This window comes from Semicossyphus pulcher, unplaced genomic scaffold, assembly GCF_022749685.1.
Source record: "Semicossyphus pulcher isolate SPU_LCO1_2020_fin unplaced genomic scaffold, fSemPul1.0.p SCAF_17, whole genome shotgun sequence".
NCBI classification, from domain to species: Eukaryota; Metazoa; Chordata; class Actinopteri; order Labriformes; family Labridae; genus Semicossyphus; species Semicossyphus pulcher.
In genome coordinates this window covers 7180247-7198619 of record NW_027211681.1, presented here as the reverse complement: position 1 = coordinate 7198619, position 18373 = coordinate 7180247, and the positions used below count along the sequence as shown (strand labels likewise).

Sequence of the window (18373 nt, the reverse complement as noted above, 5' to 3'; positions counted from 1 at the left end):
AAACCAACCATTTTTATGGTCAATAGGGACTTTTCTTTTGTCGCTTGGCTATTGTCGGGCTCAAAAGACTTTGATGAATTTGTTTCCCTTCATCGGCAGTGTGATTTGACAGGCTGAGCTTGCAAGTTACCACCCTTGTACTGTAACACTGCAGCACACGCAGCCATCTTTTCTGCAGGTTGCACACATGCACACGTACGCACTTCCACATGTCAGCGTGCACCGGCACATCTGTGACAGACAGGCCAATCTTCCTTTTGGGTAAGCCAAGGTGAAGTGGCTAATTGGCGTGCAGTGTGTGAACAGCATATTGTCGCTTACATAGAAGCTTAGGGTGACATCTTGTCTTTCGCTGAAGTGCACAAGTGAGCGGAGAGTGACGCAGGAGGGGAGCCTGCTGCTGTAAACCCTGAGAGGGAAACGGTTTTAATCAAGACTACAGAAAGTGCAAATTGATAATTGTGCTGTTTTCCAAAAACCTTGCACCCATTCTGAAAAGCTACAAAGAAATGTAACCACAAATGTCTTCTCTCTCTCTCTCTCTCTCTCTCTCGCATCATCCTCCCTGCAGTCATGCCCCGTTTTGCTGAACAAGTCGAGGTTGCAATCGAGGCCCTGAGTACAAACCCCCCACAGGCCTTTGAGGAGAACGAGTTCATCGATGCATCCCGCTTGGTCTACGACGGCGTCCGTGACATCCGGAAAGCGGTCCTCATGATAAGGGTATGCACATTACTTCCTCTAAAATTAAAATACTCAACAAGGGTTTGGCAGAAATTAACTTTTTTTTTTTTTTTTAAATGCTGACCAAGAGCAAGGTTATTCATTAATTTCTGGCTTCCTTCACATATTTGATTTGATTGGGTATTTCATGAATGTTGACATATAAATAGTTCATTTATTTCTTAGTGTTGTTTGATGGAAATTAATTATCTTCTTTTTTGGAATTCACAATCACTTCAATTACCGCTAAAGTATTTATACTCTTATGACAATGGAGAAAATCAAAGCATTTATTCATAATATAATAATAGAATCCTGATTGTAACTCTCTTGGAGGCAAATTAAGCTAAACAAATTATTTAGCTTCTGATCTCTGGGAAAGCAAGATGTGCTTCTGGATAAAACATATAAAGTATTTGTACCGTAGGGTTAAAGAAAAACATTCAAAATAGAAACATGAAATTCAAAAGAATTCCCATTTGAGATGTTGCATCTGTCACGCGAACATTTTACAGCATGTCACAATGCTGCATACCAACCCGATCCCAGCGGCTCCACTGCGTCACACACACCCACTCTGATGATACAGTATCTGAATTTTTCACCCCAACTGGCCCTTCTCTCTTCGCCACGTAATTCATTTATTCAACTTTATGCAGGCTGGAAGCTTTCCCAGTGCAGCTCTGGAAAAAATCTAATTATGGAAAATAATTTGATGTTGGTAAATAATGTAAAACAGGCAGCTTTGAACTGCCCGGGACCAGCTGGCTTCATAATCCCATCCAAGTTCAATTACTTTCCGAGGAAACAACTTGGAAGATCCTTCCTGTCTAACTCCATCGTATAGATAGCAAATGTTAGGGCCACGTGTAATAGTTTCTTGTGTACCCATTTTTATGTGCCCGTGTTATTCTTCTCCCACTTAAGCTGCGTAATGTCCCCTTTAGAATTTTTACAGCACACATCTTATGAGCAGTCGGTGGATTAAGAAAGCAATTCTCCACAGTGTTTAAAAACGGAGGCAGGTCTGGAGAGGAGAATAAAGTTATAATGAAAGTTATCAAAAGCAGTTTGGTCCTGGCTTTTATGTCCCCACATACACACACTTACACAGAGCAGAGTGGTGCCATGAAGTAAGAAGAACCAATAGAAGGGAACATGTATGAAATTGAAGAGCGGTTGGAGAGCAGCAACTTTAATATCTCCAGTGTTTACACTCCCTCCTCCCTTTGTCAGCAGGCGCTGAAAGTTCAACTGGAAGTTTAGAGCTGAAGCGGAAAATAATGCAGGCGGGTTCATTGTTTGAGGTCCTGCTGAGATGATGGAATTTAATGGGATAAAATTTATTTTAGTAATAGATCCTTGAGTTTAAAGGCTTTTCAGACACCATAGAACGGCACAGTGTCTTATCTCCTCTAAAATACTATCACAATAACATTCATTTAATCCTATTTCGCAATATTCACAAGGTAAACAGCTGCATTACCATGTAGACATTACAAAGCAATCTACCACTCTACCCAGAGTCCTCTCTGTCTGCACTGTGCCAACACAGCAGCTCCATTTAGTATGTTGGCAGCCAAAGTAATAAGACTTAATAACCATTCTCATAAATCTGGTTAAAATCTGGTGCTACTACCCTGCATTTTGTTGAAGCTAGAATAGAAATAAATAGAAAATTATGGGCAAAAAACAAGCAGAATAAATAAATAAATACATAAATACACATAGTAAAATACATTAAACTATATACCAGATAAATTACGTTGTGCACAGTAGAATAAGGTGGTGAAATTTGTGCTTTTATGAACTAATTTAGGCAAAAAACAGCTCCATTTAACTGCAAAGTGCTTGTGTTTCTGCTGCCAAGGATAACGGAACTGATAGAAAAGGCTGTTTTTTTTTTTGTAGAAATTGTGATTTACAGCCGGTGCTTTCACACACTTTCTGTAAAATGATTTATATGATTATCATGGAGAGGCAGCACTCTCACAGTCGACAAATGTACATGTCCATGTCCACTTTACATGTATACCTGTGACAGCGCTATGAACGCTTTTTTTTAAATGTCAGCATCATATAGGTGTGAGGACAAATTACACGTGTACATGTTTTGATCTTGCGCTCCGCTCGGCAGCAGGTAAGCCATCCGTCATGTGTTACCATGGCGATGTAGCCCAGTTAGCAGCCAGCCAGCTACATGTGATCAACATGCTCGTGTTAGTGAGTTTGCGGGCTCCTCCACTAATCTTAATTAGCGAGACAGCCCTTTAGCCAGCAGAGAGGAATACAAAATGCTTATTAATCATTTAGTCTCTCACTCTGAGCAGATGCAAAAAATATAACTCAGTTAAATTCCAATTTCTCTTATTTGATGAGAGACCACAAATTGTTTGTGCTCCAAATGCTTTTGCAGATATTGAGCATGGTGGAGAAAAGCTTTATGCTCTATTGCTTTGAAATCAACTAAAAAGCCAAATCAAAGGGCTGTCGTGTCTCTTTAAGAGAATAGCAGAAAGGAGGAGCAGACTCCACAAAGAAGTGATTAAACATGATACATCTTTCAATAAATATTTGCTTATACAGGGACTAACTGTGCAAATACTCATGTACACAGACAAAAGACAGATACTTAGTTATAGAATACAATCGTACTCTGTATTGTCCTTTTAAAGATTGCTTTGCAGAAGCAGAACTTTAACACCAATTTTATGAGGCATCCATATTTGTATATACATTTAGTGATCCAGGTCTTTTACATATGGGTCCAGATATCTATGAATAATCAAATCATGGTAAATAGTTTTTTGCTACATATAGCTTTAAATGTCATTACATTATTGATATATGTTTGTGAGTATGGCCTTAGAACTGCCACTGTGTGTTTCTGTCCTGCAGGTATCATTTTGCCTTTCCGCCAAAGCTAATAAATGATATTAATTTGAAAGAAAGTCCTTTTTTCTGCATTTCAAAGCCTGTCATCTACTTTGTTTTTTACTTAAGTCTCTGGAGAAGGAGGAGTGGAAAAAATGTCCAATCAGATGACAAAAATCTTTTTGGCCCCTTTCCGCCTCCTTTCATTGTGTGTTCGAGCTACTTTTGAGAGAACTTTAAAACACGTCCGAGATTTGACATTCTTGCAATTGTTCGACGTCTCTGTCTTATACTTAGCTTGGTTGTAGCTAAAAGCCCAAATGAGACACCGTATAGTGAAAATGAAAAGACGGGGATATGCTTTCTCTTACTCTGGATTCCTGCACAATGGGGCATGAAGGCAAAGAAAATTGCCCTTTTCAGCTGTCAATTTACAAGTCGTGTTTTTTTTTTCTTTTCCAGTTTTTCTCTCTCTCTTTCTCTCTGACTGTTTGGACAACTTTGTCTTTGTGCTTCTCACAGACACCAGAGGAGCTGGAGGATGACTCTGACTTCGAGCAGGAGGACTATGATACTCGCAGCAGGACCAGTGTCCAGACTGAAGATGACCAGCTTATTGCGGGACAGAGTGCTCGGGTAAGTGCATGTTCGCTTCCTCTCTGTACTAAAATGTCTCAAATGTGCCTTAAAATATGTACGAAGAACAAACATCTCTTTAGTTTGCGTAAAGGCTAGTGTTATTGCTTTAGTAGGAGTCTGAACAGCATCCAAGCCCTGTTCCAGCAGACACAATTGCATTGATTCATCCAACTAGTTCCACTTACATAGCATGAAAGTCCATCTGAATGATCCTAACAACAGGATTATTTTAAATACACACTGTTTAGGGATGGCAGGTGTAAAATTGCAATCACAAACAGAACTAATTGCAAAACTCCCTTAAGATGCCACACAATAACAGAATACAGTTTAGTGCTGTGCCAGAGCTTCATTCGCCATCACCAGAGTCTGGGCTTTGTTGCACATTAGCAATTTTTCACTTGGGTCCTTCTTAAAGTACATTAAGAGGGTATCAGTGCTAGCCCCCCCCTCCAGCAGCACAGTAGCTCTAGCGGTGTGTTGCGTGTTGAATGGATTGTGGATGGCAGGAGTAGGACTTGGCCCAATGCCTCTCCCTGTGGCACAGGCCTCTATTATACTGCCTGAGTCTCTACACAGTTTGCACGCACAGGGGGGTAATGCACCAAGAATGGAGAAATAAATACAACAAAAACATGAGCTTCTTGTCGCTTAATGTGTGCATTATTCCGCTTAAGCCATGATTGTGATGGATTTTAAGGAAAGTTAAAACAAGATCTAGCCTACCCAGAATAGGTTTAACACTGTACCTTAAAGTGAAACCACGTTAACTGTGGCTGTAACGCAGCCACTATAACCAACAAATGGCAATACTAGAATAATGTTTAATGATATGTGTAAGGGATAATGTATAGTGAGCAGGTTGTTATCATAGAATGGAACCCTGACAGGGTCTTGTCTCACCCTAAAGGGGTTCTTCTGCGATAACAACCTGCTCACTATACATTATCCAGTTTAATAAAACAGCTATTTACTTACAAATTCAATAATTGGACACAAAATATTTATTTGGAAATGATTTTATTTTAAAAATGAATATTTCTGTTTTCCGTTTAAAAATAGTCAGTTTCACTCAAAGAGAGCTGCGTCCATAGCCTCCTTAAAATGAGCTAAGCTAGCTGTTATTACTCACTTTATAATGAGCTTAGCTAGCTGTTATTACTCACATTAAAATGAACTAAGCTAGCTGTTATTAGTCACATTAAAATGAGCTAAGCTAGCTGTTATTACTCACATTAAAATGAGCTAATAGTTATTACTCACATTAAAATGAACTAAGCTAGCTGTTATTTCTCACATTAAAATGAGCTAATAGTTATTACTCACATTAAAATGAACTAAGCTAGCTGTTTTACTCACATTAAAATGAGCTTAGCTAGCTGTTATTTCTCACATTAAAATGAGCTAAGCTAGCTGTTTTTACTCACATTAAATGGAAACATTAACACTGATGGTAAGACACGGTGAACAGGACCGCAGGAATCAGTGCAGCACCTGATTGAGGTTTTCTCTCTCGTCTCTGTCAGAGTCTGTTGACATTTTCTTTCCCATTCACCGTCTTTAAACACAGCCGTATCCTGTACTGTGTTCTGTTTAATGTTTACTTCATGTGCAGTCTTAAGTTTTGTAGATCTCTCTATCATAGCCTACAGCTTTTGCATCATTAAACCTTTATTGCTTTATTCCTTACTTCTTTCTTGTTTCGGCGGATTGATGTGATAACAGTTTGTCCTTATGTTATGCAGTTAGGATTGTATGATAAGAGCCGAATCTCTTGCAAGGGTCTGTTCTTCATAACAACGGTCTTTTATTGAAAAATAGCAAACCTTGTAATGCCGGAATTAAGTCAGAATCAAGTTTTAACACAGCCGTGTGATAATATAGCATAAGAGTAGAGAAGGAGTCATGAATTAATGTGTTCAATAATAATACTAAATAATGCCAGTTATGCAGGTTTGCTGGTTTGTTTGGATAAGCTAACGTCTGCTAACGAATTAGCCAAAGAACAATGCTATTTTATGTATTGTGTGTTTTTGGAAAACAACAACTGGCTTGGGGACATTCAATCATCCATTTTCTTTGCTCTGATACAGACTAATATACACATATACACACATATACTATCAAACTAAATATACACTAAAATGTAAAGCAGGAATTTGACATTTATGTTTGTATGTTCAAAACTCTACAACATAAATGTAAACATTCACGTTTAATGCTCAGGATGTTTCTAATTATAAAATGTCGTTTAGATCAGATTTAATTTGGAAGTACTCTTTATCAGTTCTGAGTCTAACTTTAGCTTCATTAATTAGTCCCTTCAACTGTTCAACTTAGAGAAACTCAAAGTTTTAACATCGTCGAATATGAAGTTGTTAATAAGTAGGACAGACCCAAGCGTTGGGTGCACAATAGCTGCTCCAACACGCCTGTGGGGGTCCTGGGTGTGAAGTGCTTAGTTTGTTGAATGTATACTCCCACTAAGACTCCCGCAGAGTAACATTGCAGGGCCATCTGAGCTTTGCTGCACCAGCCCTGCGACACAAAGGAGCTTCACAGCACCAAACTGCTCACTAGTTTTCCTGGCATTCAACAGCGCTTTGAGTGGGCAGCTCTTCTTGGGAGCAGTTTGAAGTAGCAGCATGGCCCTTTGTCATATCTTGTTGCTATACAGATATAAACTGGATTAAAGGGTGACGCAGCTGAATCTAATGATTGTTCAGGCACACTTAATTAGAAAGATATGCACTCCAGCTTACGTCCAATAAATGCGCAGTAATGTATCGCAGCGTGTTATCAAACTCGATTACTTCTATTGGTGAAGTGCATTATTGTGCAGATCGTGCTATATATCTGGCATGCTGACAAAGCCTCTCACGCAGTTCATTGATATCGCCTGTTTTTCCACTTAAACACACTGTTATGCCCTCAGAGGCTAAACATTTACACACGCAGAAGGCGAGCACATCCATAAAAGATGTGTTTGCCGCAAACCCCCGGTGATCTACCCAGTCGGCCTTAGCCGGTCATGTCAGGATGAAACTCGCCGTCATATCGCGGTCATGCCAAGTGCACGCTTGTGTTTCTACTCAAACAGACAAGAGGAAGCGTAATCCATTTCCTCCATAGGAGCTGACACGAGCACACGGAGGTTTACAGTCATGATCCCTCCAAGCCCCTCTCGTGCTCGAGTATCACACATATGACACAGGCGTAATATCTCCCACTCACTTTCTTGATCTCGCCGTCTCTGTCTCTCTCTAAGCTCTGTGTAGAAATAAATATCAAGTTTGGGGCAGACCCAGCGGCCTATGTTCCCTTTCCTTGCCTTGTCTGGTGCTCCACTTGTCACTTCTATTCTGCGTGTGCATGAAGCCAAGTTATTAGAGCAAACATGCATAATGAGAAAGCAGAAAAACACACCGGGGGAAGTAGACCTGTACGACGTGTCTCTTTATTTTCGAACATGTCGACAAACACCCTCCTTCTGTAACGCAACACGGTTAATGCACAGAAAGCCCCTCCCACACACACACACACACACACACACACACAAACACACACACACACAAGCAACATCTCTGAACACAGTGATTGGATAACGCTGTTGATAGGTCATCCATAAAATTGAACTCTGAGTGTCTGGGCAGTTTATTTCAAATGAAACAAATTAAAGTCATTTCAAGACGCCGCGCTCGGTGAAGAAACCCGGAAAGCGCTCTAATCCCTGCAGACGTAGCCGAGTCGCGCAGTGTATTGGCACAGCACTCCCTCGGCCGGATTTGCCACTATGTTAAGCTCCCAAGGCCCGCTCCTTGTTGTTATCAGTAAAGTAGGGGAAGGGATTTGGGGATAAGTGAATTCTAGAGAGCAGGGGAGGAGGGAGGAGGGAGGAGGGAGGAGGGAGGCGGGAGGGGAGGGGGCTCCACCAAGTGCCTTCTTGCTCCCTTGACGTCCCAATTGGCTCATGTGTTTACCCTGGTGCTGCGGCTTTCCTTTGTGCTCAGAAGCCCTCTGTCTCTCTCTCGCTCTTTCTTCCTCCCTGACGCGCTCTCTCTTTTGTCACACCATTTTTCAGAGTGAATTTGAATACAGACCAAATCCCTCACTCTCTATCCCCAACCTCCCTTGATCCCTAATTTTAGAAAAGGAATTTCAAATCCAAATTGTTGAGTTTCAAGAGACTTTTTGCTCCCTTTAGCTGTTTGGGAGAGCGCTGCGTGTTGGTTTAATGCAGCTGTTATGTGCAGGAGAAGGGGAGCAAACATTCTGATTGCACTTACAGAAATAGCCTCACCTGGAACTTACAGACTGTGTCGGACTTGTTACAATTGCCTTATGCAAAACCAAAACTATACTTCCTCTCAATGGTAGGCCCTCTATTTCTATACCTGCGGCATACTGCTCAGTTTAATTATAGAAATAAGTGAATAATTGATGCCTCAACAGTTGGGAGCAGGAATAATATGATCAGCAAAGATATGCAAATGACTGCCCTCCAGTCTTGAGGTCAGAGAGCCTGTTGGCACGGTGCACAAACCTGTGTTACTATTGATTTGGCAGCAATTACAGTCCAGCCTTGCCCGCATTATGTGCTTGGCTACATCAAATATGAACACGTAATTAGCAAACCGAAACTGGCTGGCTACCCAGGGCCATAAGCACTGGACTAAAATGTTGTAGTCTTGAAGTTTATATTAATAAATGTTTGTTCTTTCACTCAAACTGATTTGAATCTAACTGCAGGTTGTAGTGGGGAATCAACAGAGGGAATAAAGACATCCTAAAAATAAGACGCATCAAGTGTTTTGTTTTGTTTGACAGAAACAAAAAGCAGGGATAAGAGTTCAGCAGCCAGCAAACCATGTCGAAGTGATTATGGTGTGAATGTGGGATATGTATAACGTGGACCTTTGGCATGGAGGCTCTGACCTTGTCATTGCCCACATAGGAACACACAGCTCAGCGCAGCAGGGACTCAGACTGGATGATGTTTGGGCCATAATCAAAAGTGAGCAGAGCCGGATTGACAGCCCTAACTATCTATTTGTTCACTCTTAAAGGGATCTGTCTCATTAGTAAATAAAGCTAATGAATTATATTTGACTGGCATAGCGTAGATGTTTTGTCATTGAATAAATGAATGGTTCTGCCGGGGCCCTAGAGCCCCCGTCTGCTGTGTGCACCCCACAATTCATAGCGACACTTGCAAGCATACCTGCAAATTGAAAACAAGTTTTCCCCACTGTAATCAGTCGCTCTGTTATTATTATTTATTCCTCATTGTGCAGTCTAAATACATTTTAACTTGGTATTTGTTTTAAATGTGAGCAGTGTTTTCGCCCCACACGCTGTTTAATGGGATTTGCTGCCGCTCTGTTGTTTGTGTGTCTTGGCACCGGCAGCAGAGGAAATCTACACTGGGCTTGAGGGGGCTGGTTTTTTGCTTGTTTGTTTATGCCGTTTCGAAGCTAACTGCCATCAAAGCTTTGCACCACTCTGCTCACACAGTGATCAGAAGGCCAAAGCTCATGGACACATCTGTTGGCCTGTGATGAGAAAGTTGTGCCTCTCTGCCTCTCGCTTTCTGTCTGTAATTTCAATTCTCTCTCTCTCTCTCTCTCTCGCCGCGGTCCTCCCCCTGTTTCTGTTTATTTTCTCTCTAAGAATTTCAGGAGGACGACTCATCTATGGCTTGTGTTTTGATTTTCCTCCTGACACATCGAGCAGGGGACATGAGCAAAGTGACGCAGTTTGTCGCTGAGCTCACCCCGCGCCCCCACACACCAGCTTTGCTGTGACAGAGGAAATAAGGAAAGAGGGAAACAGGGAGGAAGACAAGGGCGATTATTTCATTAAGAGTATAGCAATTCTTGGAGGACAGTCAATAATAGATGAGGTTAAAAAACAATGGTGGCTTCTCTTTTTTTTACTGTACTTTGCCTCTCAAGTCAATAGAATCGACCTAATGGAAACCAGGTTACTCTTCCTTCCATCTCACCTCCCTGACATAATGTTGAACAAATGCATTATTCATCCTCTGCTCTAAGAAGCGAGGTAATTATACATTTATCTCCCAAATAATACCGGGTACTTACTGTGCCCGTGACCTTGCCACAAGATTTATGCCATTTTAGACCTGCCCCCAAAAAGGCTGCTGAGGGGGGAAAAAAAGAAGGCAAAGAATGGATTTGCTCTTTATGGATATAAGATGTCAGGGGGTTTGAAAAGGTCCAGTCATTAAATGTAAAGTTTAGAACTTTATTTTGAAGCATTTCAGAAGGGCAGGGGCAGGCAGACTCCAAACTTAATGCTCAAGTTTTTTTTTTTTTAGGGCGGATTAAAAAGTAGACCGGGCGGAAAAAATAGAACAAATGGTGCTACAGCTCTTCCCCCTTTATATTCTTTCCTTTATTCCCTTTCTCCTTAACTAATCCCTCTTCTTATTAGCCCATTCCCTCATTTCCCTATCCTTCTCTACTCCCCCTCCTTATCTCCTTCCTTTACCTAAATTCCTCTCCTCTGGCATTTCCCTCATTCTGAGCCATCTTCCCAATTTAATTCTGCTCCCTAACACCCTCTTCCTCCTCCTCTAATGTTATTTTTTCTCTTGTACGCTCCCCGTGTCGCCTGCAGGCCATCATGGCACAGCTTCCCCAGGAGGAAAAGGCCAAGATTGCTGAGCAGGTGGAGAGCTTCAGACAGGAGAAGTGCAAGTTGGATGCAGAAGTGGCTAAGTGGGATGACAACGGCAATGACATCATCGTGCTGGCTAAGCAGATGTGCATGATCATGATGGAGATGACCGACTTTACCAGGTAAAAATGGCTCAAATTACCTCAGTAAGTGGATTTTTGGCCACTTAAGATGTTACAAATGTGCTGTAAACACGGCACTGATGCATTTTTAGGTTATAATTTGTCGGAAAAAAGTCGCTTATTTACACATTTGTCTTGTAGAAACACAAACTCTAGAGGGAAATAACATGCTCTTTAGCTGCTGCGCCTCTTCGCTCACATTCTAATCACTACGCCTGTCTTTCTGCTCTTAAAGGGCCAGTTTGCTGATTTTCAACCTCAGTCCTATCATGCTATTATGGGGAGCTAGTTGCATTATGGTAGGGAAAAAATGCAGTTTCGCTCTGTGCCTTTGGAGGACGCTTTCCGCTTCTCCAATGGGCCCTGGAAAACCTCCGTCAGACTAAGTAAAATCTGGTGGAGGCCAGGGAGCCTGCTAAACTTCCACAATCTAGGAGGCCCGCCTCCGATGTCACGTCTCATTCAAAATCGTGTTTGAAATGTAGACTGCAGACCCGAAGATCTTTTAGACGATCTACTGGTATATTCTTGTCGTATTTCAGATTATGTACCGCTCTGAGCCATCAATGTCCTTGACTGGAAACGGTAGTATTTCATTCAGTGTCTCTTGCTGGGCTGTTCCTTTCAGAGGGAGGGGCGCAATGCATGCTGGGTGTTGTAGGATTGTAGAATGGGCGAAACCACGAGCTGTTTGTACAACTTTCTCCACAGCTATTGCATCAATTTCAAATATTATTGCTTCTATCAATTACAGAGAACACCAGCTTTGATTGACAGTGGCTTTTTGCTCCTTTAAGCCTGGACATTTAGCATACACTGAGTAACAGACACTGTTACCTGCAGCTGCATGGTGCGTCTAAAACAGGTTGATGAGGACGGTAAGAGTGATTGAAAACAAAAAAATGTTTCACAGCAAACCAAAAAATAGGAGCTGAAAGATTCTGCACAGCTGAGGTTGACTGTCAGGTGATCATCCCCCGCGGATTGACTATAAGCAACCCTTTATACATACAGGTAGCGTTTTGATCCTGTGTTTATGTATAAATATTGCAGCAGCAAGTAAATAAAGTGACAACAAGTGGGACTGCAGAGAAACACGCTTGCATTTGCAATGCCCCAGAGCTGCAAACTGTTTTGTTCAAGGCAAATTGACTCTGCCAACCTTTGTTTTGATCAGACTGTGTAGCACAGCTCTGATTCAAAGATATACTGTAGCAGATAATCTGTCTGCATTAAAAGTCTTGTCGCTTCTGTTTACTAAAAGGCAGCAGCTTTTCTCTCAATCTCCCCCATCTGGGCTCGACATATCAGGGAATTTCCTAATGTCTCGTGTATGGGCTTGTGAATCCTTTCCACAATTATACAACAGGGAAGAAGTGCAAAATAAAAAATAAAGTAAAAAGCAGAGCCATGTGTGATTAGTCATGAGTGATTACGGCTGTGTTGCTGTGACTGCACCATTATTACTTGGCACCGGCCCCAGTTTCTCAGATTGGCATGAACAAACTGAGTGCAAACTTCAGCTTAGCACTGACTAAAAATGAGGCATCACACACGGGCAAACACACACACGCATCTTGGCCACATGAACTTTCCGCGTGCTGGCAAATCAGGGAAACTAAACGCAGATCACAGACTCAGTAGTTGGCCATTATTTCCCTCTCCTGTTTTGTTTCCTTCTGTAACTGCTCTGAAAATTCTCCTGTTTTGCTTTCAGACACACAAAAATCATTGTTTTCTTCGTGCTTCAAAGCAAAGCTCTCTCTAAGATACACCATTAGGGACAAAGGTATATTGTATTTGTAATAGCATCCATTATCTGGTAAATCTCGTATTGTTGGTCAATTGTACTGTCTCATATTCCTCCTGCCAGCCACAGCAAATTAGAGGCTGTTTGAGCTTGTGTGACACGGGTGATTCCGCTCTTTAAAGGGAAGCTCTGCTTGTCTTTTTTTTGCCTCTGCAACTCCACCCACATTCCCTTTTCTCTCTCTTTCTCACTCCTTGGATTTTCCCAGAGGCAAAGGCCCCTTGAAGAACTCCTCAGATGTGATCAACGCGGCTAAGAAGATTGCCGAGGCCGGCTCTAGGATGGACAAATTGGCCCGTGCTGTCGCAGATCAGGTACCTTTTGAAGCCGTGTCCGTCACTGTCCTTTTCTATCATTATACTTTTTTATCAGTCTGAAACTGTCATCTACTGTGTCGCTGTAGCAGGCTGCGGAGCAAATTTTGAGTTAGAGTAAGTGGGCATGGCCATTGGAAATCTTTAATGTGGGCATTGACGGGCCCAGCTGGAGCGGTGGGCTGTGTTGCCGCATGACTTCATCTCCCAGCGGGGCCAACACTGAGAGAGCAAGACAGCAGAACCAAGTTGTGTCTCTAATATAATTAGCTTCCAACCGAGGTGTTGCATTCATTATCAGATGAGTACCTCTCTAAAACACGCTGACAGACCATTTTCAATATCTAATCAATCGGTGCTGTGCCGAGGGAAGACGGGAGGGAAGAGAAATCGGTGTGTACGCCGTGTATGTGTGCATGCAGCAAATGAGATGGGAGGTGTTTCAGAATGCAGCACACCAGGTATTGCATAATGTTCTCCTTCTTCATTTCATCTGTCTCTAATAAGCAGTGAGAATAAACTTAGGCACACGACTTACTGATTTATTAAGGCAGCCTGTCGTCATTGTAATTGCAACTGCTGTTTGCAAGCAAACCCTTGGAATAATTAATGCTGGTTTCAGTATCACACGCTGGGCCTCTTTCCAGTGCTGCTTAGCTGAAGAAATGTTGGAGCTCACATCAAATGCAGACTCACAGTAAACAAATCTTTGTTTTTTCTCAAGTCCTGCAACTGGCATACGGCCTGCACACAAAATCCCCAACAGAGCTGCTGTACCTTCAGTATCATCAGCCACGTCTCAGGAACGCTACATGAAGGGGGTTTGTAATTTGAAATTTAAAACAGGAGAATTGCTCTTTTCTGTAAAGGGGGACTAACACCTGTGGTAGAGCAAGCGACCCAGGTACTGAGGCTACAATCCTCGACGCACTGGTTGCAGGTTTGACTCATTACCTGTATAAAAAGATGGACGACATTACAGCTCCTTAAAAGTGAAGCCAAAACATCTCTGTCGCCCCCTGCTGACTGGCTACAGTATAGGTCATAAATCCCGCCTCCTCCATGTTAGCAGATGAGATATGAGTCAAACTATAAAATCAAAATACACAGCAAATAAATGTTTCTCTAACATGGTTCCTGCCATTATAGTTAGTTCTTATCAGGCTGATTTACGTCCAAGTGTTTATGACAAGTTTACTTTTAATTCGTTTTTTGATGCTGTAAAAAAGATGATTGACAGCTCTGTTGACAAATACGGCTCCTGCAGCCGATCTGTTCTGGATCAGCAGAGCGAGAAGGAACATAACTAAAACAATCATTACAGTCATTGAAGTTTACATACCTGTGAATGTTCACCTCAGACCAACACAAGAAGCTGTTCTGATGTTAATATGCTAAAGTGCGGGATCTTTTTCGGTAAGTTGAAGTTTTGGTTAGCGGAAGTCTGGCCGATCTCTACTGCGTAGTCACTGGCCCCGAATGATGTCACCAGCGCAAGATGGCAGCGCCTGTCATGGGGGTATTTAGGCTTCAATTATGTACAATGAAAGCAGATGGAGACGCGTCGTCCATCTATATATACAGTCATTGGGTCGGTTCCTGGTCTGTGACCATTTGGTTCATGTCATCCCCAAGTCTCTCTTCTCTGCACAGTATAGCTGAAAAGAAACAGGAATATATAATATTGAATAGAATTAAATAAATGGTGCAAAGTGCTCACATCACACTTATATTAAACCTGCATTTATTGAAATAAGTGGAGCTGGGCAACAAGCGTACACGAAATATCTTATTCACTGTTGAAAATGTTGTAAAATGTAGTGATTTTGGGTAGGACCATGTTTTACATACAAGCATGTTCTATACAACAGTAAGCAGTAAGTATTGTTCTCTGTCCATGCCCAGTACATTCTAAAACCTTTGATTAAAATGGTTTGATTTTGAAGCTTTTGAGATGTTCTGCTCTCTAAAAAAAAAAAAAGACCTGCTTTGCATGCAGAATCACACTTAAAACAGCAGGGGGGGAATTTTCCAGACATTTTGTAATTATTTAAGCCATTTCACATTAATTTGGGAGGCAGGTACAGTATATTCCTATCAAATGTTGAAGAAAGATTAAAGAACACACACAAAATGTTGCTCAGGGTGCTGTGTACCAGTAAAAACTACTGTATAATTCCTCTATTTGTGTCTTCCTGTGACCCTATCTGACTTCTCAGTGCAGAGAGGACCACAGAGTACGCTGAGCTCTCAGCTGACCAGAAGGCATCTTTAGTCAGCGCTGGCATCGTTCTCCTCGTGTCACACTGTCCTCCTCTCTGCAGCATATTGCACCACAGAACAAAGTTTCAGGCGATGAACGGCTGTAATGCAGTCATTACCACGAACACACACAGAGATGAAAAGAGAATTTCAATGTGTGCGAGTCTCTAAACATGTTTGCATGAGAACATTTGTGTCACAAAGCGGCTCCCGGTCTCCGCCACAGCTTATTGTTTAGAGCGAGATCTGCGACACAAAGGACAGAGTAAGCATGACTTGTGTTCTTATGTATTCATTTCTTAGGCTGGAGGCTGCCGGAGTGATCATCAGTGTTTAACAGGGTTTTAGGTAGGAGTGAATCTGTCACATGGCAAATCACTGGCAGAGTCTGAATCAACAGTTGCTGTAATGAAAAGAGCAGGTGGCTTGCCATTTTTAATTCTCACTTAAATGGTTCCTAGACCAGTGTTTACTGAATATTCAAAGCCTTCTGTTGCACTTCCACAGACATCAGAGCTGTGTCAGGAAATAAAGAGGGGCTTAAGGACCTTTTCATTTGCAGCATGTATTATAAGAGTGTTTTCATGTGACGCACTTCAAGCATATGTATGCTGCGTTATTAATACTTAAAAGAGCAAAAGTTTCCTTTTATCAAGCTTCTTAATGGGATTACACAACAAAAACTAACATGGCTTTGATTATTTGTCTTTTATTCCGGACAAAGAAGACAAGTATTTTGCATTCACACATTATAGTAGCTAACCTGTGCTCGTGGAGAGCAGCGAGGGTTGACAGTAAGAATAAAGGCTGCGCCGCCGCTTTCAGACAGGTCCCTTAAGTAGCAAACCTTGTCACCATGACTGCACATCGGCCCTATTGATGAACACGTGTGAAGCAGAAGTCAATTCTGCGTGGAAGGCTGGCAGGACGGGCGAGCTCTTTCGTAGTCGTTTAAGCACAGCACTTGACGTAGAAAAACCCCCCGGAGGCAGCTCACCCCATTTCACTCCAGCTCAGCCTTTTTTTTCTACTCTATTTCTCCCACTCCATTTCCCTACTCTGTTTCATTCTTTAAGCATGCCTCCCACAGACACAGCCGAGAGAGTGGACGGCAGCTGTGTAGCATTACGTGCACCTATGCTGAGACATACATTGACTTTTAAACAGTTTGTATCAAGCGTTTGATTGCTGAGTAATTCTGCAGCACCATCTGGCACAAAAGTTAGCTGTGTTGGCGGACGCTGTTGATGGCGGTACATTTGTGTAGTTATATTAAGGTGAGTGTTGTTATGTAAAGTTCCTCAATCAAGAGCAGGTAAATGTGCGATTCTTGGGGGCTATTTTTATACTGTTATGTGCTATGGATTGTTTATGGAAGCAGGATAGTGAGAATTGGAAGTATATGGTGCAAAGATCCTTTCCTTTTGCATTGCGTGATGCATCACAGCATTAGATCGTGTTAAAAAAGCATAAATAACTCAGAAGTGTCAACTTACTGCTTATGAAAGCGGCTAAACACATGTCAGTTTGAGGCTAAGTATCCAGACTCTGAGGTTTCACTTTAGTTGTCGCAGCGGAAGGCTCTGTCGCTTTGAGTTCAGAACAACAACAGCCTCCACTGACAGCAGTGAAACCAAGTGTGACTGATGTGTAATTAAAAGGCCCCTCTGTAGAAACAAAACCTACATGCAAACCTAACATGCAAAAGGAGGCAATACCAACCATTCTTTAAAAATGTATGCTAATTTTAAACAACAGAAATCTGACAAATGTCAGCTTTTCAGGAAGTTACAAAACTGCTTTGTTGTTTGTTTGATCAAGTTTTTTCTGCCCAAGTCATTCTGGATGCCTGTACCATCATATTAATTGAAGCTTTTCACTTGTATTAATTTATTTTTGTGTCAACTCTACCATGAGATAATCATGCTTTAAGTTTTGCATCTACAGAACTTTGGAAAGCATTTTAAAACCCACAATGCTTTTGGGAAAGTGCTGTATATTAAGGGTGCTTTCACACCAGACAGCTTTAGTCTGGACTTTTGGACTTTACTCTGACAGTCTGGTTAGTTTGGACAGGTGAGAACACGCATTCGAACTCTCAATGTTGAGTGCGATCGAGATTTGTGCTCACTCTCTTTGTTTACTTCAGGGAGTTTGCCCACGTGGAAATTCTGACCAATCAGGGAGCAGTTTGGTCCGCTGGAGGCAAAGTGAAACATTGTAACAATTTGGTCTTTGATTCAGATCAAACAAGAAGACTTAACACACTATGGTAACACTATGGCCTACAACTTGAGCCCTGTTTTTTAGCCCTGCAGTAGAAATAATTACATTTTGGCTGATTGGTGGCATTTAAAGTATAAACAATTAGGTATTTCTGTTCGATGCACAGACAACTACGACGGGTTAGTTCCTATTTATCCCCTTTATTGGACATTAAATTGTGATAGAAACAAACCGTGCCGATAATGCAAGTGTAAGTCACACTGACTGACTAATGACTCTGAGAGGGAGTACAGTTTTTGATGTAAATTGGAGCAATTAACGTACCTTAAACACTCTTAATTGCCTCCTTGAACTGTGTGTCACAGCTTCTGTTTCACCTCTAACTGCTGAGCAGCCGAATCAGCGGGTCCAAACTACACATAATAAACTTCCTGTTGTTTTAGAACCCCTGCGTGTCTGTCTCTTTCACCTCGCGCAGTATTTTATCCTCCCTCGTCTGCCTGCGTGCCCTCGCAGCTGCTCCCTCTAACCCCACTGTGTCGGTGCACATCACAGTTTGAAAACCCCTCAATTAAAACATCAAATCCACCATGTTTTTTAAAGTCAAGGTAGATGGGTGTTTCGCTCATTTGATGGGATTGACCTGATATTTCAGTACTTTGCATGTGTTTAGTGAGTAGTCACGACCGTGACTCTTAAGTAAG

General features: G+C 41.8%; 1 protein-coding gene across 1 annotated transcript in view; it reads left to right on the top strand.

Annotated features, from left to right (window-relative positions):
- ctnna2 (catenin (cadherin-associated protein), alpha 2) overlaps positions 1-18373 on the top strand; it is a 335256-nt gene that overhangs the window by 309177 nt on the left and 7706 nt on the right. Inside the window, exons 13-16 of the mRNA XM_069665324.1 lie at positions 572-723; positions 4120-4233; positions 10876-11057; positions 13076-13181. Coding sequence (XP_069521425.1) covers positions 572-723; positions 4120-4233; positions 10876-11057; positions 13076-13181 — 554 coding nt within the window. The remainder of the gene's footprint in view (positions 1-571; positions 724-4119; positions 4234-10875; positions 11058-13075; positions 13182-18373) is intronic.